This window comes from Pristiophorus japonicus, chromosome 9 (genome assembly GCF_044704955.1).
Source record: "Pristiophorus japonicus isolate sPriJap1 chromosome 9, sPriJap1.hap1, whole genome shotgun sequence".
Classification (NCBI taxonomy): domain Eukaryota; kingdom Metazoa; phylum Chordata; class Chondrichthyes; family Pristiophoridae; genus Pristiophorus; species Pristiophorus japonicus.
Window position 1 is genome coordinate 19,962,259 of NC_091985.1, and position 25,797 is coordinate 19,988,055.

The following is a 25,797-nucleotide window of genomic DNA, read 5'->3' on the forward strand; positions in this document are numbered from 1 at the left end:
GTGAAAGGTGCTATAGAAATGCAAGTCTGTCTGTCTTGAAGTGTCAGCCTAGATTATGTCCTCAAGACCTGGAGTGGGGCTTGAACTCCCAAGCAAAAATGCTACCAGCTGAATTAAGTTAACATTTGACTTTCACATTGTGATCTGACAAAGAATTGGAAAGATTGGCAACGAATAATAAAATTTTTTTTTTTTTAAATTTGACTTTCACAAGCTGATACTGCTGTGCCAACATGCTGCCCCTACTTTCACGAAGATTATGTAATTGAAGTTATTACAATATTCATCTTTACGAAGCCTACCCACTTGGATAGTCGGGTCGGGTCTGGTCGGCGGGGGGGGAGCGAGTGTCGGGTCTGGTCAGGCGGGGAGCAGGAGCTGGCCGTGGGAGGAGCCCCAGTGAGGCCATTGGGCCAGGGCTAGGGGCTGCGTGCTTCGGGCCCCTCCCACACAGTTCGGCGCCTGGAGCTACTGCACTTGCGTGCCGACTGTAGCGCGCATGTGCAGAGGTCCCGGCACTGTTTTCAGTGCCGGGACCTGGCTCCGCACCCCCACAGCTCGTGCTGGCTGCGCCGAGGGCCAGAGGGCCTGTAAGTAGGTGCAGAATACCGAGGATTTTTTTAGGCGCCGTTTTAGGCGCGAAAAACGGGCGCCCAGCTCGGAGGGGCGCCCGTTTTTTTTCTTGTGGAAACTTGGGCCCATAGTGTATTTTGTACATTTTTGAGTCCTGTTGTGAGGACTGTCGTCCTGTTTCAATCAGCATGCAAGCAGTGAGGCTTATCATTAGTTCCTCAGTCTAAAAACTGGGACAGTTTACATATTGACACTAGGAATGCAATCCAAAAGAGCTGAGACCAGTTAAGTACGACTTGACCATGTACAAGTACCACGTGAAGCACTGAATGTTTGTTTAAGTGCTATAAATTTCTGTCTTTTGCTTTTATTGCATTCCCTCCCCCTTTAATTCATTTTGTTTCCTCATACCATTCAAAACTGCAACCTTTTATTTCTGGTATCGTTCCAGTAAATCTTCGCTGTACCCTTTCTAGCTCTAATACACTTGACCCTAATCATAGTAGGGTGCTGAGGACTGTACACAATATTCAAGCTGTGGCTAAGCAATTTCTTGTACATATTCAACATCACTTTCTTGCATTTGTATTTAGTTCCCTATATATATCTAAAACCAAGAATTCCAATTTTTTTCTAATGGCCTTTTCTACATGTATTCCTACCTTTAGTTATGGACTCCGCTCTCATTCTGTTCCTGAATTCTGATTTCCTCAAAATGTTCAACTAAATTAGTCAAGCACAAGTTGCCTGTTCCAAATCCATGCTGGTTGTCCTTAATTAGCTCATCACTTTCTAAGTGTTAACTAAGTTTATCTTGACTCTTAAATGTTCAACCAGAATCCGAATAAACTGAACTGGCTTGTAATTTCAAGGCTTATCTCGTTCTCTTTTTTTTTTGGATGAGGTGTAAGATTTTCAATCTTCCAGTTCTTTGGCAATTTCACTTTTTGAAGATGTTTGGAAAATGTTTAGTGTCTCAGTTATCTCCTCCCGACTATCGTAATCTGGGATGCACGCCATCTGGGCCTGTGGTTCATTACTTTCAGTTGTAAAACTTCAGCTGGAGACATTAGCCCTGTTTACAAATATAATCATTTTATAGAAATATTTTGAAGTGTTTGATTTTGTTCCAAAACAGCTAATTTACAAATTTGTCTGTTCTGGGAGAGCCTTGGCCAGGCACAGTGTTCATCCCAGTATATTTTGGCAAACTTGTTTTACAGGATTTAAAAAATGCATGGATGTTTTTTTAATTAGGGGCTTGGGATTACTGCAAATTGGTCTGAAGTGGTTGAGCAAGTTCATGCAGTGAGGAGCTGAGCCATATGGAGTAGAAGAGCATCGGTTACCTCTAGACGACTATTCCAACACACTCCTGGCTGGCCTCTCACGTTCTACCCTAGGTAAACTTGAGGTCAATCAAAACTCGGCTGCCCGTGTGCTAACTCGCACCAAGACTCCTGTGCTCGCTGACCTTCATTGGCTCCCGGTTAAGCAACGCCTCGATTTTTAAAATTCTCATCCTTGTTTTCAAACCCCTCCATGGCCTCGCCCCTTTCGATCTTTGTAACCTCCTCCGGCCCCACAACTCCCTGGCCCCTGAGATATGTGCGCTTCTCCAATTTTGGCCTCTTGAACATTCCTGATTTGAATCATTCAACCAATGGCGGCCATGCCTTCAGTTGCCTAGGCCCTAAGCTCTGTAATTCCCTCCCTAAACCTCTCCGCCTTTACCTCTCTCCTTTTAAGATACTCCTTAAAACCTACCTCTCTGTCCTAATTTCTCCTTATGTGGCTCGGTTTTTGTTTTAAGACACTCCTGTGGGACAATTTTATTATGTTAAAGTCACTATATCAATACAAGTTGTTGTTCAATTTCTGGTTTTAGCTGAATTAGTTAATCTTGGCTGGGTGCTATAATTGGCCTCTCTGCTTCTGGGTTGGAGAAGGGAAAAGCAGCCAGGGGCTGGTGTCTTGATTACCGCCCAATGATCCCTGTTGGATGCATGTGTGGACATTTAGGGGATTGGATGTTGCTGTGAGGCTTCCTTTCCAGTCAAAAATTCTGACATCTCCTCTGCTAGGAATCAATTTCTTCTGGCACATGCAAACTGCAATGTAAATTGCTCTTGTACTCTTCCTTTAATTCTTAGTCGGCATCCACATTATACAACTCGGTCCAAGAGTCTGCTTCCAGGCTAATAAAAACTGATTTAACAGCGAAACTCCAGGAGCCAGCTCATGAACACCTGGTCTCTTAGAATTTGAATTAAAAGAACCGTATTAAAGCAACTAAAGTTACACCTTGTATTAAACCTTCTACCTAAATAAAGCAGTTGGCAGGCAGTTTATTAACATCAAAGTGCGCAGCTGCCATTCTCTATTACAAAAAAGGAAAAGAAAGAAAGACTTGCATTTATATCATTCCTTTCACGATCTCAGGATGTCCCAATGTATTTACAGGCAATGAAGTGCTTTTGAAGTATAGTCACTGCTGTAATGTAGGAAATGCAGCAGCCAATTTGTGTACAGCAAGCCCCCACAAACAGCAATGTGATAATGACCAGATAATTTGTTTTAATGATGTTGAGTGAGGGATAGATATTGGCCAAACACGGGGAATAACTCCCCTGTTCTTCTTTAAAATAGTGCCACAAGATCTTTTACGTCCATCTGAGAGAGCAGATGGGACCTCATAAGAACATAAGAAATAGGAGCAGGAGTAAGCCATACGGCCCCTCCAGCCTGCTCCGCCATTTAATACGATCAAGGCTGATCCGATCATGGACTCTGGTCCACTTCCCTGCCTGCTCCCTCATTTAATGTAACATCCAAAAGACGGCACCTCCAACAGTGCAGCACTCCCTCAGTACTGCACTGGAGTGTCAGCCGAGATTTTTGCTTTTTTAAATAAAGTAAAATACTGCGAATGCTGGAAATCTAAAATTAAAAACACAAAGGGCCCAAGTTTCCACAAGAAAAAAAACGGGCGCCCCTCCGAGCTGGGCGCCCGTTTTTCGCGCCTAAAAAAATCCTCGGTATTCTCCACCAACTTACAGGTCCTCTGGCCCTCGGCGCAGCCAGCACGAGCTGTGGGGGGGGGGGCGGAGCCAGGTCCCGGCGCTGAAAACAGTGTCGGGACCTCTGCACATGCGCGCTACAGTCGGCACGCAAGTGCAGTAGCTCCAGGCGCCGAACTGTGTGGGAGGGGCCCGAAGCACGAAGCCCCTAGCCCTGGCTGAATGGCCTCACTGGGGCTGTGTGAATAAGGCTCCTCCCACGGCCAGCTCCTGCTCCCCGCCCCCGACAAGACCCGACCCGACACCCGCTTCCCCCCCCGCCGACCAGACCTGACCCGACACCCGCCCACCCCCGCCGACCAGACCCGACACCCGCTCCCCCCCACCGAGACCCGAGACCCGCTCCCCTCCCCCGACTGACCCGACCCGACCCGCGCTCCTGTTCCCCGACTCCCGGACTGGATCCGATCGGACCTGACATCTCCCTTCTACCCCCCCCCTCCCGCTCTCTCTCTCTCCCTCCCTCCCCTCTCTCTCTCTCTCCCTCCCTCCCCTCTCTCTCTCTCCCTCCATCCCTCTCTCTCCCTCCCTCCCTCCCTCCCTCCCTCCCTCCCTCCCTCCCTCCCTCCCTCCCTCCCTCCCTCCCTCCCTCCCTCCCTCCCTCCCTCCCTCCCTCCCTCCCTCCCTCTCTCTCTCTCTCTCTCTCTCCCTTCCTCCCTCCCTCCCTCCCCCCCCTCTCTCTCTTTCTCCCTCCCTCCCTCCCCTCTCTCTCTCTCTCTCTCCCCCCCTCTCTCTCTCTCTCACTCCCTCCCCCCCCCTCTCTCTCTCTCTCCCTCCCTCCCCCCCCTCTCTCTCTCTCCCTCCCTCTCAGCGACACGAACGGCTTTCCCCCCCCCCCCCCCCCCTCCCGCTCAGCGGCACGAACGGCTGCAGAACTCTCCCTGGCTGAAGCACTTTCACACAGGTAGGAACATGGTTTATTTAATCTTTTCTTGGCTTATAAATGTTTATTCAGGTTGGATTTATTTGTATAATATTTGTAGAAGTATAAAAAGGATTTATTGTCGAATTTAACGAGTTCCCTTCCCCCCCCCTCCCCCCCACCTTGTTCTGGACGCCTAATTTGTAACCTGCGCCTGACTTTTTAATGTGTAGAACAGGTTTTTTCAGTTCTACAAAAATCTTCACTGGCTCCATTCTACTTTAGTTTGGAGTACATTTTCACTGGAAACTTTCAAATCAGGCGTCAGAGGCTGGACACGCCCCCTTTTGAAGAAAAAATTCTGTTCTAAACTAGAACTGTTCTACCTGACTAGAACTGCAGAAAAAAAAATGTGGAGAATTGCGATTTCTAAAATAGTCCGTTCTCCACCAGTTGCTCCTAAAAAATCAGGCGCGAATCATGTGGAAACTTGGGCCCAAAATGTTGGAAATGCTCTGAGTCGAGCACCATTTAGATTATTTCTCTCCACAGATGCTGCCTGACTTCCTGAGTATTTCCAGCATTTTCTGTTTCTATTTGCCATTCTCTTTGGCTTGAGTCAAATTACAAGATGGATACAGATGAGGAAAGCCACTCTGCTGATCCCAGCTCGTTCATCCAGAAAGAACTCTCAGTCCCCTAGATGCTGTAGATTTTAGATGTCAACAGTTTTACTGTAAGGTGTAGTCTCGCTTGATGATGACGACATCATCCGAAAACATGGCATCAGTTTCCACATGTACTCTGACGCCACCCAGCTCTACCTCACCACCACTTCTCTTGACCCCTCCATGGTCTCAAAATTGTCAGACCGCTTGTCCGACATCCAGTACTGGATGAGCAGAAATGTTATCCCAATTATTGGGAAGACCGAAGCCATACTCTTTGGTCCCCTCCAGAAACTATGTCCCCTAGCCACTGACTCCATCCCTCTACCTAGCATCTGTCTGAGGCTGAACCAGACTGTTCGCAACCTGGGTGTCATTTGACCCTGAAATGAGCTTCCGGCCACACATCCACGACATAACTAAAGATGCCTATTTCCACCTCTAACATTGCCTGTTTCCGCCCCTGCCTCAGCTCATCTGCTGCTGGAACCCTCATCCATGCCTTTGTTACCTCTAGATTTGACTATTCCAACTCACTTCTGGCTGGATGCCCACATTCTACCCTACGTAAACTTGAGATCATCCAAAACTCAGCAAGCTATGTCCTAACTTGCACCAAGTCCCACTCAACCATCTTCTTCTTCTCCTCTTAGGCAGTCCCCCGAAGTCGAGGATGACATACTTCCAAACTAAAATTAGTCCGAAGGTGACTGATTAGGCCAATGCGGGAGCTACAGTCTCTGTCACAGGTGGGGCAGATGGTGGTTGGAAGGAGGAGTTGATGGGGTGCTTGATTTGTCGTACGCTCCTTCTGCTTTTTGTGCTTGGCTTCCGCATGCTCCGGATGATGAGACTTGAAGTATTCGGTGCCTTCTCGGATGCTCCTCCTCCACATGGGGTGGTCTTGGGCCAAGAATTCCCAAGAGTCGGTGGGGATGTTACATTTTTTCAAGGAGGCCTTGAGAGTGTCCTTGAAGCATTTTTACTGCCCTCCTGGGGCTCGCTTGCTGTGATGTAGCTCGGAGTAGAGTGCTTATTTCGGGAGTCTACCACTGGGCATGCGGACAATGTGGCCCACCCACTGGAGCTGGTCGAGTGTGGTCAATGCCTCGATGCTGAGGATATTGCGTTGGTACACTGAAGGCAGTGATGGACCTAGTCATCAATGTCTGCCCTTGCTGACATGAGGAAGAGAGTGTTTGAAGATCAGGACCTCATCTGGCACCTAGCTTATGGTCTACAGGGCAGTAGTGATACCCGCCCTCCTATATGGCTCAGAGATGTGGACGATATACAGCAGACACCTCAAAACGCTGGAGCAGTACCATCAGTGTTGCCTTCGAAAGATCTTGCAAATCCATTGGCAGGATAGACGTACCAACATCAGTGTTCTCGCTCAGGCCAAAATCCCCAGCATCGACCCATTGACCACGCTCGATCAGCTCCGCTGGGTGGGTCACATCGTCCGCATGCCCAACACGAGACTCTACTTGAAGCTTTGACATGGCAAGCGAGCCCCAGGTGGGCAGAGCAAACGCTTCAAGGACACCCTCAAAGCATCCTTGATAAAGTGCAACATCCTCACTGACACCTGGGAATTGCTGCCCAAGACTGCCCAAAGTGGAAGAAGAGCATCCGGGAGGATGCTGAGCACCTCGAGTCTTGTCACCGAGCAAGCAGAAACCAAGCGCAGATAGTGGAAGGAACGTGCATCAACCCAGGCTCTCCACCCACCCTTTCCTTCAACCACTATCTGTCCTACCTGTGACAGAAACTGTAGGTCCCGCGTTGGACTCTTCATTCACCTGAGAACTCACTTTGAGTGGAAGCAAGTCATCCTCGACTCCGAGAGACTGCCTATGATGATGTTGACCTGAGGGAGAACGCTGACGTTGGTGCGCCTATCCTACCAATGAATTTGCAGGATTTTGCAGAGGCAGCATTGGTGTACTTCTCGAGTGATTTGAGGTGCCTATTGTACATAGTCCATGCCTCTGAAGCATATAGGAGGGCGTGTATTACTACTGTTCTGGACTGGAGGCGTCGGAGGTTGAACAATTTTCCGTTTATCCTGTACATTAACTCCACTCCAGCGGGTAGCTTGTTAAGGGTGAGATGAAGCATTGCAGCTAGGAAGATTGAGAAGAGCGTTGGTGCGATGACACAGCCTTGCTTGACCCCGGTCTGAACTTTTATTGGGCCTGTGGTGGATCCGTTGCTTAGAATCACGGCTTGCATGTCATCGGAGGAAGAACGCTAGGCAGGTAGCGCAGGAATTCCCCCCCACCTCCAAGTCCATCTCGCTTTCCAACCGACATTCTCTTCTGAGCACTGGTGAAGGCTGATGGTGCCTCTGGGGAGTACAGCCAGAGCCAAGTCCAATGCACCATGGGTGGTTCAGCTACACGGGGGAGGGACAAAGAATAAAAGAGCTTTAGTGGTAGGGGATTCAATAGAGAGGTGCTTTGCAGCCGTAGACGTGACTCCAGGATGGTATGGTGCCTCCCTGGTGCCAGGGTCAAGGATGTCACTGAGCAGACGCAGGGCATTCTGGGGGAGAGGGTGAACAGTTAGAGGTTGTGGTCCATATGTGGACCAATGACGCAGGTAGAAAGAGGGATGGGGTCCTGCAGGCAGAATTTAGGGAGCTAGGAGAAAAAATTATAAAGTGTAGGACCTCAAAGGTAGTAATCCCCGGGTTACTACTAGTGCCACGTGCTAATGAGTACAAGAATAGAAGGATAGAAAGGATGAACGCGTGGCTAGAGAGTTGGTGTAGGGGGGAGGGTTTTAAATTCCTGAGGCGATGGGACCTGTACAAACCGGGCAGGTTGCACCTCAACAGCGCCGGGACCAGTTATCCTTGCGAGAAGTTTTGCTAGTGCTGTTGGGGAGAGTTTAAACTAGCTTGGCAGGGGGATGGGAACCTGAGAACAAATTCAATAGGGAAGGAAGTAAAGCTGAAATTGGAAAGCAAGAATGTAGAAAGTGAATCTGTAAGACAGGAAACGAGGGTTAGTAAGTAGTAATCAAGGAGGTCTTCTTGTGCTAAATGGTGTATATTTCAATGCAAGGAGTATAGCGAATAAGGTGGATGAGCTGAGAGCACAGGTAAACACTTGAGAGTATGACATTATAGCCATTATAGAGACATGGCTGAAAGAGGATCAGATTTGGCAACTCAACATTCCTGGTTACAGGATTTTTAGACAGGGCAGAGAGGGTGGTTTTTTAAAAAAAAAAGGGGGGGTCGCGGTATTGATGATAAAAACTATTAGTGGTGAGGACGGATGATATGTTGGAGGGATCATCAAATGAGGCCACATGGGTCGAACTGAAAAATAAAAAAGGGGCGATTACACCGTTGGCCGTGTATTATAGACCCCCAAACAGTGGGAGGGAGATAGAAGAGCAAATATGTAGGCAAAATAGAAGTCCAAAAACCATAGGGCAGGAATAGTAGGGGATTTCAACTATCCTAATATTGATTGGGACAAATATAGTGTGAAGGGTATAGAGGGTGCGGAATTCTTAAAATGCATTTGAGAACTTTTTTAGTCAGTATGTAACAAGCCCAACACGGGAGAGGGTGGTTCTGGATTTAGTTTTGGGGAATGAAACTGGGCATTTGTGGGAGAGCACTTGGGTGCCAGTGACCATAATTCAGTCAGATTCAACGTAGTTATGGATAAGGACAAGGTTAAACCGGGAATAAAAGTTCCAAATTGGGGAAAAGCTAACTTTGCTAAGTGGAGAAGTGATTTGGCCACAGTGAACTGGAAACAGCTACTTGAAGGTAAATCAGTGTCTGAACAGTGGGAGGCATTCATGGAGGAGATCCGGCGGGCTCAGGCCAAACATGTGCCCTTAAAGAAAAAGGGTGGGAATAACAATTCTAGGGACTTACAGGCAAGAATAAAGAAAAAAAGGGAAGCTGATGTCATATACCAATGGCTAAATACTGTAAAATCTCTGGAGGAATATAGAAAGTTCAAAGGTAAAATTAAAAAAGATATTAGGAACGCTAAGAGAGAGAATGAAAAATTCTTGACCAGTAAAATTAAGGAAAACCCAAAGATGTTCTATAAATATATTAAGAGCAAGAGGATAACTAAAGAAAGGGTAGGGCCTATTAGAGACCATGAGGGTAATGTATGTGTGGAGGCGGAAGATGTTGGTATGGTTCTTAATGAAGACTTTGCGTCTGTTTTCACAAAGGAAAGGGGCAATGCAGATACTGCTATCGAGGGGTGTGAAATTCTGGATGAAATAAACGTAGTGAGAGAGGAGGTATTAAAGGGTTTAGCGGTTTTGAAAGTGGATAAGTCCCCAGGACAGGATGAAATGCGTCTCAGGCTGTTGAGCGAAGCAAAAGAGGAAATAGCAGAGGCCTTGACCATCATTTTCCAGTCCTCTTTGGATTCAGGCATGGTGCCCGAGGACTGCTAATGTGGTACCTTGTTTAAGAAGGGAGAAAGGGATAGGCCGAGTAATTACAGGCCAATAAGCCTAACCTCAGTATGGGAAGATTATTGGGAAAAATCCTGAAGGACAGGATAAATCTACATTTTAAAAAGGCAAGGATTAATCAGGGACAGTTAGCACGGATTTGTTGAGGGAAAATCGTGTTTGACTAACCTGATTGAATTTTTTGAGGAGGTAACCAGGAGGGTCGATGAGGGTAGTGCGTATGATGTAGTGTATATGGACTTTAGCAAAGCTTTTGATAAGGTCCCACATGGCAGACTGGTCCCGAAGGTTAAAACCCATGGGATCCAGGGCAAAATGGCAAGTTGGATCCAAAATTGGCTTCGAGGTAGGAAGCAAAGTGTAATGGTTGATGGATGTTTTTGTGACTGGAAGGATGTTTCCAATGGGGTTCCGCAGGGCTCAGTACTGGGTCCCTTGCTTTTTATGGTATATATGAATGATTTTAGATTTGAATATATGATTAAGAAGTTTTCAGACCAGACTAAAATTGGCTGTGTGGTTGATAATGAAGAGGAAAGTGATGGACTGCAGGACGATATCGATCTACTGGTCAGGTGGGTAGAACAGTGACAAATGGAATTTAATTCGGAGAAGTGTGAGGTAATCCACTTGGGGAGGGGTAATAAGGAAAGGGTATACACATTAAACAAACAGTAGGCCACTTAGAAGTGCAGATGAACAAAGGGATCTTGGAGTGCTTGTCCACAGATCCCTGAAAGAAGCAGGTCAGGTGGATAAGGTGGTTAAGAAGGCATACGGAATGCTTGCCTTTATTGGCCAAGGCATAGAATACAAGAGCAGGGAGGTTATGCTTAAATTTTATAATACACTGATTAGGCCACAGCTGGAATACTGCATGCAGTTCTGGTTGCCGTATTATAGGAAGGACGCAATTGCACTGGAGAGGGTGCAGAGGAGATTTACGAGGATGCTGCCTGGAATAGAGAATCTTAACTATGAGGACAGATTGGATAGGCTGGGTTTGTTCTCCTTGGAGTGGAGGAGGCTGAGAGGAGACCTCATTGAGGTATATAACATTTTGTGGGTCCTGGATTTCGTGGATAGCAAGGGCCTATTTCCCTTGGTGGAAGGGTCAATTACGAGGGGGCATAGGTTTATGGTGGTTGGTGGAAGGTTTCGGGGGATTTGAAGGGAAGCTTCTTCACGCAGAGGGTTGTGGGGGTCTGGAACTCGCAGCCTGGGAGGGTGGTAGAGGCAAAAACCCTCACCATATTTAAAAGGTGCTTGGATGGGCACTTGAAGTGCCGTAACCTGCAGGGTTACGGACCTAGAGCTGGTAAATGGGATTAGATTGGATAACCTCTTGACTGGCGCAGATACGATGGTAAGTACTTCAAGGAATCTAATATGGCCAGAGTAATCTCCTGGACTTGTTTCGATCGCCTGGATTGGTCAGAGAGGAATTTTCTCAGATTTTTTCCCCAATTGGCCTGGGTTTTTATCTTTTTTTGCCTCTCCCAGGAGATCGCACGGCTCCGGGTGGGGTGGAATGTAAAATGTTGCGATACAAGAGGTATCACAGTTGTGTGGGGCAAATGCTATTTACCTGTCCGCCATTGTTCATTGTTCATGGGTTTATATGTAACCTTCAGGGCTGCTGACCAAGGGCTGTGTGGCTCTTTATTGACCGGCGGGGACACGATGGGCCGAAATGGCCTCCTTCTGTGCTGTAAATTTCCATGTTTCTATTGTGAAGCAGGTGGAGGATGGTGGCAAATTTTTGAGGAGAGACGAATTTGAGAAGGACACTGCATAATCCCTCACAGTTGACCAAGCTGAAGGCCTTTGTGAGGTCAAAGAAAGCCATGTAAAGATGTTGATACTGCTTCCTACATTTTTCTTGGATTTGTCGTGCAGTGAAAATCATGTCCGTTGTACTCTTTAGTGGGCGGAATCCGCATTGCAATTCTGGGAGGAGCTCTTCAGCCATTCAGCGGAGATGATTGAGGAGGATTCTTGTGATGATTTTCCCTGCAGCAGACAGCAGGGAAACTCCTCGTAATTACCGCAGTCAGACATGTCCCCTTTCTTAAAGATGGTCATTATCATGGCGTCAGAGATTCCTTGGCATGCTTTCCTCCTTCCAGATCAGAGAGATGAGGTCATGTATTTGCACCAAGAGTACTTCTCCGCCATGCTTCAGTACTTAGGCGGGGATTCCGTCTGCTCCTGAGGCCTTGTTGTATTTCAGTTGTCGGATGGCCTTTTCAACCTCGTGCCGGGCTGGGATTATGCAGAGGTGGTGACATGCTGTGGGATGGAGTCAAGGACACTCGCGTCAAAAACAGAATCTTGGTTGAGAAGATCCTCGAAGTGCTCCTTCCAGCGGGCCTCCCTGTCCTTGATGAGCATCTCTCCATTCTTGGCTCTCCATGGAATAGGACCTTGAGTGCTTGGGCAGGGATTGTTCAAGGCTGGAGTAGAATTCCTCTTTGGCCTCGTCCATAGCTTCCAGGGTTGGGGCATATGCACTAATGATCGTAGCATACTGGTTCTGGGTTCGGGTGAGCCGAAGGGTCATGAGGCATTCGTTTATTCTGTAAGGGGACTCTCTCAGGCATCAAATTAGCTCATTAAGATGGCGGCGGCAAAGATGGCAGCGGCCCAATGAGCGGGCGTCCCCAATCCGACTCCATCGGGCGGCGAGGGCGAGGAAACTGTTTTTTTTTAAAAAATGCGGCACTGGGGGCTGTGGGCGACGAGAATCCTCGGGCGGTGAGGTTCAGCTGGAATCGGCGAGGATCAGCGGGAATCAGCGGCCTACATTGGCTCCCGGTTAAGCAACGCCTCGATTTTAAAATTCTCATCATTGTTTACAAATCTCTCCATGGCCTCGCCCCTCCCTGTCTCTAATCTCTCTCAGCCTCAATCCCTCCCCCTCCAGAGATGTCTGCGCTCCTCGAATTCTGCCCTCTTGGACATCCCTGATTATAATTGTTCAGCCATTGGTGGCCGTGCCTTCAGCTATCTGGGCCTGCCTCCCTAAACCTTTCCGCCTCTCTACACCTCTTTCCTACTTTGAGACGCTGCTTAAAACCTACCTCTTTGCCGTAATTTCTTCGTGTGGTTCGGTGTCAAATTTATTTGTTTTGTCTGTAAAATGCTCTGATTATTTTGCTCAATCATCTGATGGAATATTCATTTCATTGGGAAAATTTGAAAAGGATATCTTTAATATATACTGCTGTGTTCCTTTCACTATAGGCTTCAAATGCACTGAGCAAGTGGCAATTTCTCCAGTAGTAACAGAACCTAATACAATACCGCTTGAGTTTACACATTACATCCCATAGATGTTAAATGGACATTTTTTCCAGGCCCTGACATTTTTGTTTTGCCCACCACCTCCTCTGTACAAACTAACAAAACTGCATTTAGACACGAGGATCTCAATCTCTCCTCCTCTATTGTGCTTCCTCTTTGTCAAAATTTGTGAATTGGCTGTGTTGACCAATGAAATGCACCCATCTGTAGCCTGACTCTCTCCCCCAAGTAATAAATTAGCAGCATTATAGCTTCCATTTCAATTCTGGCAAAGGATGCAAAACCAACTAGAATAGTATATTGGGTCCTCTATTATTTAACCATCGGGGGTTGGGTTAATAAAGAAAAAAAATGACCTCGTCACATCGCAAAGCGTCTTACAGCCAATGAAGTACTTTTGCAGCCAATTTGTGCACAGTAAGCTCCCACAAACAGCAATTTGATAACCAGATCATCAGTTTTTTAGTCATTTTGATTGAGGGATAGATATTGGCCAGGCAACCAGTGATAACTCCTCTGCTCTTTTTTGAAATAGTGCCATGGGATCTTTTACGTCCGCCTGAGAAGAAGACAGGGCCTCAATTAAATGTCTCATCTGAAAGACAGCACTTTCGACGGTGCTCAGTACTGCACTAGTGACATCCTAGATTTTTGTGCTCCAGACTCCGGAGTGGGTCTTGAACCCACAACCAACTCTGAGGCGAGGGTGCTACACACGGCTGTCACGATAATATAATAATTCTTTATCAAAAGTCACATTTTTTCACTTGTGAGAAACCTTTTACTCTTGATTCCTGGCCTGTGCTGAGTTAAAGACCTCACTATCGCTGGAATGCTACAGTTGCCATTAGCACCCTCGGGTAGAGTGAATCATAAAAATAACAGCACAAAAGCAGGCCATTTGGCCTATTGTACTAGTTCTTCAACAGGACCTCTAATCTAATTCTGTTTCTCTTTTACTTTTCCTCATATCCTCATAACATAAATCTTAGTGAGCTTGTATTTCCTGATTGGTTACAAAATGCACAGAGCATGTTGTACACGTGCAAGAACCACCCAGCTCTGAGCTCAGATCATTTTAACAGTTGAACATTTAATTATTAAAAACAATGGATTGTAGATTTCTACAGTATTATGAAGTGGCGCCATGATATGTCACAAAGTGGTAGGATGTGGTTTTGTGCTCCAGGATTTCCTCTATTGAATGTTTCCAATATTGACCGATGTCTAAGTCAGGCAAAAAATGGAGGCCAGCCACTTCTCCACAGGAAGGGAAAGTCAGAAGGACGGTTTCTGTTCATGAATTTGTAGGATGAAGAACTGGAGTGAGTCAAGCCTGTCGAGATGGTTCACTCAACTATCTGTCACCTGATGTGACATTGAGAGCATAGGTAAGACACTAAGGTGGAGCAAGGAGTTTTCCCAAGTTTTAGGTAGATGAAGTCTTGAGGGAAGAGACGTTTTGAGAAGAACGTGCATGTTATCAGCTGCAGAACCGAATTAGAGCCTGTCTGCCTCTTGTAATAATTGGCTGCACGTCTGTCACAACATGCTGGACTTGTTTTACCTGTTGCTCAATAACTTATTTTCATTGACCATTTCCTCTGCTAGCCTTCATCCCCAAAGGCTACATTCCTGCTGGGTTATGGTTTCACCGGCACCAGAGGCTCTCTAATCTAGACTAAATGGTCATATGCAAGCCTAGTTGGTGAATGTTGTCAGGGAATTGGGCCACTAGAATGGTTGAAGGGCAACTGCCCAATGATACCTGATCCTGTTCTGATCTGGAATCTACAAATGTGCACCTCCAGCTAGAGTCAAGTGTTCAGGAGTGGGAACCTGGGTTGATTGGGCTAACATCACGGGGGCCAATTGTATGCACCCCAATGTCCATCATCATCATAGGCAGTCCCTCGAAATCGAGGAAGACTTGCTTCCACTCTAAAAGTGAGTTCTCAGGTGACTGAACAGTCGAATCGTGGAATTACAGTCTCTCAGGTGGGACAGACAGTCGTTAAAGGAAAGGGTGGGTGGGACTAGTTTGCCGCACACTCCTTCTGCTGCTTGCGCTTGATTTCTGCTCTCGGCAACAAGACTCGAGGTGCATAGCGCCCTCCCGGATGCACTTCCTCCACTTGCAGGATCTTGCGGAGACATCGTTGGTGGTATTTCTGTCCACCCTGGCTAACTCAGCACCGATTGAGGATCACACCTGAGATCCTCATGGTCTGTATGGTTCACACTGCTCACTGGGGGAGTTGCTGAATATTATGTTTTAATAGTAACATTGTTATTGGGCTCTTTATGTACGAAGATCTCAAAATTGCTGCACATTAAGGAGGGAAACAAAAAGAGTTGCCAAGCAGGAATGGAAAAATGCCAAAGTTGGGTTGATGGCCAAAGTCATGGTTCAAGAAAAGTTTGTTGAGATTTTTCGGAAATTAGGAGGGAGGTGGAGGAAACTAGGCATGAAGTTGCAATGAGCCGGGACATCATGGATGAGTAATAGGCAGTCCATAATAGAGCAGGGGGTCACAGAGTAGCCTGCTATGAGTGGGATGGAAAGTGTATGCGAGGACTTAAGGGTGAAGGAAATCATTAAGGTAGAATGGGGCAAGGCCATGTGCAGAAAAATAGTAATTGTAATCGCATTTGTTTATATACATGCTGAAATTGTTTTCTTTTACAGATATATAAAACATATAACTGCTTTATGACAAACCTTCTAATATAGGTACATAACAAAAGGTCCAGCATCTTTCACTCTTTCCTCCCCCAAAATGCAAAATGTTTTAAAATAGGTTTTGTGGGATGACATTGGTTTTATTTTCCCTCCCACATTTGTTACCATGTACCATTTTCTTCTTTTTAGAGATTGATTTGAAAACAAAGTGCGTTCTAGATGTTGAGGGCAATCAGACCATTCTAAGTCCGGCTAATGCCAACCTCGGTAAAGGAGATGCCAGGTAAGCTACTCTCCATGTATTGGACCTTTGTGTTATGTTCAAGTGTGTACTGGTGATTCTTTCACAATATATTGCACCTTGAAAGAGATTACTGGGTCACACAATTGCGAGATTTAAACCAAACATTGAAATGTTACATTAAATGTATACCAACTGTTTTAATTCGCAGTAATGAACTGTTCATTGAAAGGCTATTAAACTTTCAGGAATCAGGTCATCGTTCCTTCTGTACGCAAGTTAATCGTAGCCATACTACACACTGACTGCTGTCTGCAGAGAAACAAACATGCTGCTTATATATCAGGCTGAATTAATCCAGATGTCTCCAATTTCTTGCAGTTTCTTCTAAGTTTCAAAAGTTGAGAAAATTTAAGTAGCCAGAATTTTCTGAAAAGCATTGCATTAAATATTGTATGTCTCTCTGTAGTGGGACACAAAGAAAAAAAACTGAAAGCAACCTCTTGTGGACTTCACATTATGTGTTATAAAGAACAATGGGTAAATCAGAGAGACTTTTAAAGTTGTAATCTTATTTTATAGCTATGATTGTGAATGGTGCATCCTTTAACCTTTTTTCTTTACATGCTATAATTTGAACCCCTTTGAGATTACCCTTGTTGTAATTGATTCCTGATAGCTATTATTCTGTGTAAACTGGACAAGGAATTCTCTTGTGTGAACATCACCCTGCATCATGTGCAGGAAATGCACTTGACAGTTGGTGTCAGCAGATGCTGCCAGCGCAGAAACCCGAAATAAAAGCCCATGTCAAATTATGACTAATCTGGGAGCAATTAGAAAAGAGCAGTCTAATTGCAGGGGACTATTCTCAAAGTTGTAGTTTGCTCTTGAGTTTGTTAATGCTTTCTGGATCACTGTGATTAGATCTCTGACTAGTAATCAGTTCAAGGTATTTGTCGTCGTTATTGTCTATAATGTTAAACCAAAATGTTTGTAACATCTGTAAGATCTTATGTTGCTGTTAGTTCACCTGCTTACATGCTTCAGTGTGATTATCTATAGTACTAGATATTATGTTGGCATGTAGACTCATTTTGTTGTTTTGTAAACGTTTCTTTTCTCTCCTGAAGTCTACCAGTTCCACGTGCCATCCCTGGGCTGAGGCAATGGGGTGGAGCCCTGCTCCCAGATGTCTCATCATTGCTGCTTGCAAATGTACGAGCGGGAATGCGATTGGTTCAATTTTCCCTCCCCAAGGAGAAGCACTTGCATGTGGCTGAGCTTGGGAAGCAGCTGTGTGAAGCATCCTAACACAAATCCATTTCTAGCACTTTGTGGTGTGGGTCACTGAAATTCTGATGGGTTGTGCTACTGTGCTGCCCCCAAAATCACATTAACAGTGGGAGGTGAGAGCAGATATAAAAGGACGAAGGATAACAGGAATATTAGTAAATTAGTGCAAATATTTAAATAAACCACAATAAGACCTGTTGTTGCGAGCACTGTGAGCTGCACTTGTCATTTGGGATTTCACATCTCCAGGCTGTATTGATTACGAGTATCTTTGTGTCTTTGTAAAGCTAATCACCACACATGGCTTTTCCAGTTTTATCATGTTTGATTGTCATTGAGATAGCGCCACAATAGTTGAGGTCCAGCACAATACTGTTTTTGTCCAGTATTTAGCGTTGGCTTTGAGAGGAATCTCCTGATCTGAAGGAATTGAGCAAAATGCAAATCAGACTCCTTAGTGGTATGTGTACGTTTTAATAATTTGTGAATGTCTTAGTTTGCACAGTGGTATGTACATCTTACCAAAATTTAAACATGTAAATACAATTTGTAATAACGATAATTATACTGTCACCCAATCCATTGTTAATTATGATCAATCGTTTATTGTGTTTTCTTCCAGTTTTTTTCCCCCTCTCTGATTATGCTAATTTCACATTAAAGCTTAGTTCTCAGGAGATTGTGGTAGCTGAGCTGCTATTCGCATTTATTCTATCCTGCAAAAGCTCATTTTGCCCTTTTCCCTGTCTAGCCGTGGCCAAGAGGAAAAGCAACCTGTTTTAGGCTGCTTTATACTTGCTACAGGGCTGTCGTGATACCCGCCCTCCTGTATGGCTCAAACGTGGGCCATATACAGCAGACACCTCAAATCGCTGGAGAAATACCACCAATGATGTCTCCGCAAGATCCTGCAAATCCACTAGGAGGATAGACACACCAATGTCTATGTTCTTGATCAGGCCAACAACCCCAGCATCGAAGCACTGACCACACTCGACCAGCTCCTTTGGGCGGGCCACATTGTCCGCATGCCTGACACAAGACTCCCAAAGCAAACGCTCTACTCGGAACTCCAAAATGGCAAACGAGCCCCAGGTGGGCAGAAGAAACGTTTCACGGACACCCTCAAAGCCTCCTTGATAAAGTGCAGCATCCCCACCGACACCTGAGAATCCCTGGCCAAAGACCGCCTTAAGTGGAGGAAGAGCATCCGGGAGGGAGCTGAGCACCTCGAGTCTCGTTACCGAGAGCATGCAGAAAGCGAACGCAGGCAGCGGAAAGAATGTGTGGCAAACTAGACTCGCCACCCACCCTTTCCTTCAACGACTGTCTGTCCCACCTGTGATAGAGACTGTAATTCCTGTATTGGACTGTACAGTCACCTGAGAACTCACTGAGAGTGGAAGCAATTTTTCCTCTATTTCGAGGAACTGCTTATGATGCTGATGACTCGCTTAAGAGATGAGTGACAACAATGCAAGGAGGAATCTGCCAGTAGTTTTTCTTTTTACTTTTTCTTTCCTCCAGCTCCTTTCCTCGCCTTATTGTTCCTTCTCCCACCCCCCTCCACCGAAAGTGACATTAAGATCAGAACTCAGCAGCACAAGTTTTCAATCGTAGTCCCTCCACTCACTCCTAAGATGGCCCAGCAGTCTTTATGAATGCATCAATTTGATGTGTTTCAACTACAACATCTGCCTTGAAGTAAAAGATTGGTTTCCATACTAGGGGATAAATTTCAACAAAGTGTTTAGATTCTTGATGTGAAGCAGAATGTGAGGTGCACAGACGACCGAGCGATCAGTTAAATTTGACTTAAATGAGGATCACATTCGAAGTTCACCGTTCAGAATTGTTATTGGAATCCTAGACAATAGAATGAGGCTGAAGTGCAGGAATGTGAAATGTATTTTCCCTTTTGCCTCCCCTCACCACCCCACTTGCTATAAATGGAGCCATAAACATCAAACGGATTACATTTCTGTCTGGCTGTAAACTGGAAAACTCTTGGCCAATGACAGTAAATCAAAAGGCACCATTACTAATTGCTAACAAGTGCTTTGTGGCTTCTGTGTAGTTGGCACCTAAGCATGTCTTATGACCAATGTTCCCCCTAAGGTGCGCGGCTGCGCATCAATCGTGAGGTCCTGAGCAGGCCACTCACCAGCTGCCGCTGCTGGAAGTTAAAACCACGCATGCACGGCTGCACACGGGGGAAAAAATGAGAGGGAACAATGCATACGACCTGTTTTAGTAGCAATGTAATAGTGTCCAATATTCAAATTGAAGAAAGATGCACAAGATATATTCTCCCCTTGTTTTAAAAATAAATTTGTGCCTGCAACTCTGCTTGCAATACATAACTCTTATTGCAAGTATGCTTCAAGACTCTCTTGTAAATTAGTGTTTGGAGAATTAAAATTCAGAATTTAGATTGCATACCTGGCTCTAATGCAGGCTCATGATTGTTTATAAGAGGAGCGGAAATATTAATTTGCCTTTTTCAGGATATATTTATGGAATTTTCATTTGCTTACTGTTTCTTTGGTGCCGTTTTATGTAATGCTGCACGATCAGTTGTATCCTGTACAAGCTGGAAAGTGGAACAGTTTTTTGTTCCTTGTGTCAGGTTTGTATATTTTTAGATTGTTTCGAAAATAATAGATTGCTTCTGCCTTTCCAACACCGTGCCATGATCCTAATCTCAACAAAAACTTACATTTCTGTAGCGCCTTTAATGTAGGAAGATGTCCCAAAGCGCTTCTCCGAAGCTTAATCAGACAAAAATTGACATTAAGCCAAAGAAAAAGATATTCGGAGGTATGACTAAAAGCTTGGTCAAAGAAGTCAATTTTAAGGCAAGTCTTGAGGGAGGAGAAGCGAGGGGTTTACGGAGGTAGTTCCGCAGCATGAGGCCGAGGCAGCTGAAGGTATGGTTGCCAATGGTGAGTTGAAGTAAGAGAGGGGGTGGACAAGAGGTCGGAGTCTGAGGAACGAAGAGTAATGAGGGTCTGTAGGGCTGGAAGAGTTTACACAGACCCCCTGAAGAGATTTAAACGTAAAGAGAATTTTAAATTGGAGAATCCAGGAGCCAATATCGATTCGCAAGGACAGGAATGAGTGAGCGGGACCCGATCTGGATTCATCATAGGCAGTCCCTCAAAACGAGGATGACTTGCTTCCATGCCAAAAGGGGATGAGTTCACAGGTGTTTCAATGAAGGACCTAATATTCCAGATGTCGAACTTCATCTTGAAGGGTGGAAGATGCCTGTGCGTGAATTTTTTTAACGTGTGGTGGCCGTTGCACACCAGCCACCACACTGGCTTGACAGAGCTAGGTCTTGGTCCAGTGGCAAGGATTACCCAAGACGACTGGAGACCAGCTCTGCTGCACTGGCCTAGTGCACGCACACATCGCAGTGTGGGCTGGCCCGTGCTGCCCCTGGGTCCTCGTCTCTTCTGGCCCCAAAATCCTCTTCCGGGTCCCGATCACATCCCTCTGCATTCTCTCGCTGCTCCTTCACCCCGGCCTCACCGCTCCTCATGTACCTGCCCACGCTTTAATCACTGACCTGGACCTTGATGACGTCCTTCTTCCCTGCCGTTGCCCTCCTGCACCAGCTGTACCTTGAAGTGGTACACCGCCACGCTGTCCAGGGGCCGCCGCTCGCCACTCCTTTTTATGGCCCCGACCTGCCGCTGGTGGTCTCTCGCAAGCCGGGGCCGCCACGCTGTCTAGGGGCCGCCGCTTGCTGCTCTTGGAATAGAATACCGGCAACAGAGTTTTGGATGAGCTAAAGTTCAGAACATGGAGGATTATAGGGCGGGCAGGCGAGCAATAGAATAGTTGAGTCTGGAAGTGACAAAGGTGTAAAGGTGGTTTTCGGCAGCAGATGGGCTCAGGCAGGATGGCAGATGGGCAATGTTAGAGGTGGAAATAGAAGATATTTGTAATGGAGAGGATATGGTGTCCGAAGCTCAGCCTAAGGTCCAATAGGAACTCGAGGTTGCAAAAAATACGGCTTAACCTGAGACATTGGCTGAGCAGGGAGGTGGAATCAGTGGCAAGAGTTGGGATTTGTGGCAGAAAGAAAAAGAGACTTGCATTTATATAGCGACTTTCGCAATCACCGGATATCCCAAAGCGCTTTATAGCCAATTAGGTACTTTTTGAAGCGTAGTCACTGTTGTAATGTAGGAAACGCGGCAGCCAATTTGCGCACACTAAGCTCCTACAAACGGCAATGTGATAATGACCAAATAATTTGTTTTGTTGATGATTGAGAGATAAATATTGGCCAGGACACCAGGGTAACTCCCCTGCTCCTCTTCGATATAGTGCCATGGGATCTTTTACGTCCATCTGAGAGGGTAGACGGGGCCTCGGTTTAACGTCTCATCTGACAGTGCAGCACACCCTTAGTACTGCACTGGCATGGGTCAAAGCTGATGGGTTCAGACTTTGTGACATATACTGCCAAGTAAATAAAGTACAGTCTGACCTGGTCTTAATGAAGCTATACAATGCTCTATTCAGGCTGCACCTTGAATGCTATGCTCTGTTCTAGTCACTGAGAAGGCACAAGGAAAACATCCAAGCCCTGGAAGCGGTGCAGCGAAGGACTGCAAGCCTGATCCTTACTGTCATTGCAAATATAAGGAAAATTTTCAAAAAACTTTGGACCCTTTACGCCTTGAGGTGAGGCAAATGAGAGGGCCTTCTAGAGATGTATATAGACACTAAGTGGAATAGAATAGATGAATCTTGAACACGATTTCAAGTTAAACCATGTGCAGCACAAGGGCAATGTCAGGAAGCACTTACACAATGATTCATATTTAAAATGGACTTCTGGATAGGGTAATGGAGGTAAACGCTCTGGAGTCAATCGAGAGGCAGGCAGATGTTACATTGCAACTATTGTAAATTTCTATGGTGGCTAGAGGATTGAATAATCTTGCTCATTTGTACTTTGTGATCTGAGATTTAAATGGAGTTTACACCATAAACAAACAGATTGACTTTACATCAGTGCTAAGTTTATATAGGTATTTCAGATCTTTAGAGCTACTGTGCATTAATGATTGCAGCTCCTTCTCCTGAAATTGGTTTTACTGGCACACCAATTAAAAGCAGGGAGTGGGTCTAACTGAATTGCTCTTTGAAAGAGCTGCACACACTCAATGGGCTGATTGGTTTCCTCTGCTGTACTAGTCTATGATTCTATAATGCAGTAGATATATTGGGTATCGCCAAGTATAGATTAATATTTTCTGAAATGTACGTTTTACACTTCATTAAGTTCTTTCGCTTACCTGACCTGAAGTAATGCCAGTTACGGACGGGTTGGGGTTTTTGAGGATCAGGTTATAGTATTCTTGAATACAATATTGTGAAAAGTCAGATTACATTTGTTATGTAGATTCTTCTGATGCGTTTGTAGTTCGGTTCCAACTAAACCCTGAAATTGAATTGATGCGGAAGAACTTGCTGATTAAAATTCCTGTTGGGTTTTGCCCAGCTGTAAATCTGTGTATTTTTCAGGTTTGGCACTGAGCTTCCTAATGTGGCCAGCTTTTGCAGAGATTCTTTTGACTGATATAAAACCAGCTTGTAGTCAGGAGCCAGCGCTAGTTAATGCCTCCATTGTCTACTGTCACAAAACTAGCTGGCTGGGGTTTTCTGAAGGCATACTTTTAAGTCTAATAGCAAAATTGGAATATCTTGGTTGCTTTAAAAAAATCCTTTTTACAGTAGTTTAATTTTTTTTAATGTTTATATTTTTTGAAAAAAAGGTTGGTTTGTTTCCCAGAAAAGTATTAATGCCGTACAGACCAGGACAATCCCAATGTCAGCTGGAGCTGTAGTAGAGATGTTCCTCAGGTGGGGGTAGGGGATGAAACAGCTCGTGGTCACACACCTGATTGCTATTTGTGACTACTGCAGGAAAATCTATCTCTTCGTCGGATTCTGCTGAGATACCCCAATGTTGAATAGCTTTCTGGGGATTGCTCACTGAAAAATATCTGCATAAGCCTTTTCTTTTAGCTTGGTACTGTCTCTTGCTTCATTTGTTACTTAACGATACAAGTGGAGACTTTGCCTTTTCCTCATTTCTCCTGAAAAAAGAATCTCTTGCTTTGGTCTACAGGTTCACAGGCACCCTGCAATATATTACTTTGATTTGAGCTCATGCCGTGTTTACTGTATTTAATGCAATATGAACTCATTCAATGCAAGATTTTGTATTTTTTAAAAAAAATTTAAAATTTCAATTCACACCGATGCCACTAATTTAAGCCATGGTGCGTGCCTTTGGTTACCTAACAACACATTTTGCCTCGTCAATGTACCAGGTGATGTCTCCCACTTAAATTATGCCTGTCTTGAGTGCCAGTGTACTACTTCATATATCTCAGCATTAGCTATCTGCCCATTCTGCTAACATGACCTCCTGCATCACTTGCATTCTTTCTCTGTTTTCCATGCCCCCATATTTTGTAATATCTATAAACTTTGATATTCTTTTTGTACCTAGATTCAAATAATTTATGTAAATGGCAAACAAGAGGTCCCAGCACAGATCTCTTGAGGCCCACCACAACTCATATCCCACCAATCCAAAACAAAATCTAATTATCCCTATCCTTGCTTTAAATTCCATAATTATCTCTCCATTCACACACCTGCATTCCCTTTAATATCATGTGCCTTTGCAACAAGTCTCTCTTATGGCATCTTAATCAAACACATTTTGATAATACACATATAAAACAATCAGTCGTATTCCCTTTATCAATACACTGATTTTCCTGATCAAAACTGCTCCTGATCAGCTGATTCCTTTCATCTACAGAAGGTGAAACCAGCAGACTCCATGTTGCCATCAGCTCAATTGCTCCAAGTTTTCATGTTCCTTTCTGCATTGGCATTGCAGCAGATTTACCAACACTGGCATATCAGCTCTGCTTATTCGAGCAATGCAAACTTTTTTAATTGAAGACAAAGACCCTGCTTATACACAGCCATGCCCTACAGCAGATGATGCATGTAGAGTATTTGAACATTTTAAACTTTTTTGCACAACTTTGCTAAGGTACTAAGGAGCTACTACACCAGTGTGAAAAAGTTGCTGCACTGATATTGCACAATGGGGGTATGGACAGCAGAGCTCCTGTTGGCCATTTATTGGTTACTGACTGCTTTTGCTACTAGCTGTTTGTAAAAATAGAAAGTTGGCTTAGAGATAGGAAGCGAAGGGTAATGGTTGATGGATGTTTTTGTGACTGGGAGGATGTTTCCAGTGGGGTTCCGCAGGGCTCAGTACTGGGTCCCTTGCTTTTTGGTATATATATCAATAATTTAGATTTGAATATAGGGAGTATGATTAAGAAGTTTGCAGATGACACTAAAATTGGCTGTGTGGTTGATAATGAAGAGGAAAGTCACGGGCTGCAGGAGGATATCAATCTACTGGTCAAGTGGGCAGAGCAGTGGCAAATGGAACTTAATTCCACTTTGAGAGGGCTAATAAGGAAAGGGTATACACATTAAGCGGTAGGCCACTTAATAGTGTAGATGAACAAAGGGACCTTAGAGTGCTTGTCCACAGATCCCTGAAAGTAGCAGGCAAGGCGGGGGTTAAGAAGGCATACGGAATGCTTGCCTTTATTGGCCAAGGCATAGAATATAAGAGCTGGGAGGTTATGCTTAAATTGTATAATACTTTGGTTAGACCATAGCTGGAGTACTGCATGCAGTTCTGGTCGCTGTATTATAGGAGGGACGTGATTGAACTGGAGAGGGTGCAGAGGAGATTTACGAGGATGCTGCCTGGAATGGAGAACCTTAGTTATGAGGACAGATTGGATAGGCTGGGTTTGTTTTCATTGGAACAGAAGAGGTTGAGAGGAGATCTCATTGAGGTGTACAAAATATTAAGGGGCCTGGATATAGTGGATAGCAAGAGCCTATTTTCATTGGTGGAGGGGGTCTATAAGAGGGGGCATAGTTTTAAGGTGGTTGGTTTGATGGTTGAGGGGATTTGAGGGAGGGGTGGCTTCTTCACACACCGGGTTGTGGGGGTCTGGAACTCACTGACTGGAAGAGTGGTGGATGCAGAAACCCTCACCACATTTAAAAGATGGTTGGATGAGCACTTAAAGTGCTGTAACCTGCAGGGTTACGGACCTAGAGCTGGTAATTGGGATTGACTGGATAACCTCTTGTTGGCCGGCAGAGATTTGATGGTAAGTACTGCAGGGAATCGAATACAGCCAGGATGATGATCTGGACTAGATTAGATTGCCTGGATGAGTTGGAGAGGAATTTTTTCAGATTTTCTTTTTCACCAAATTAGCTTGGGTTTTTATCTTTTTTTGCCTCTTCCAGGAGATCACATGGCTCTGGTTGGGGTGGAGTGTAGAATATTTCCGTGTAAGTGGTGTCACAATTGTTTGAGGCGGACTGGTTGGGCTGGGTGCTCTTTACCTTTCCGCCATTGTTCATTGTTCATGGGTTTATTTGTAACCTTCAGGGCTACTGACTAAGAGCCGTGCGGCTCTTTGCCGGCCGTCACGGACATGATGGGCCGAAATGGCCTCCTTCTGTGCTGT

General features: G+C 45.2%; 1 protein-coding gene across 4 annotated transcripts in view; it reads left to right on the plus strand.

Moving 5' to 3' along the window:
* Window positions 1–25,797, plus strand: part of LOC139272953 (kinesin-like protein KIF13B) — a 247,742-nt gene that overhangs the window by 14,905 nt on the left and 207,040 nt on the right. For all 4 annotated transcript variants that reach the window (XM_070889117.1, XM_070889120.1, XM_070889118.1 and 1 more), the window contains exon 2: window positions 15,832–15,925. In XM_070889117.1, coding sequence (XP_070745218.1) covers window positions 15,832–15,925 — 94 coding nt within the window. The remainder of the gene's footprint in view (window positions 1–15,831; window positions 15,926–25,797) is intronic.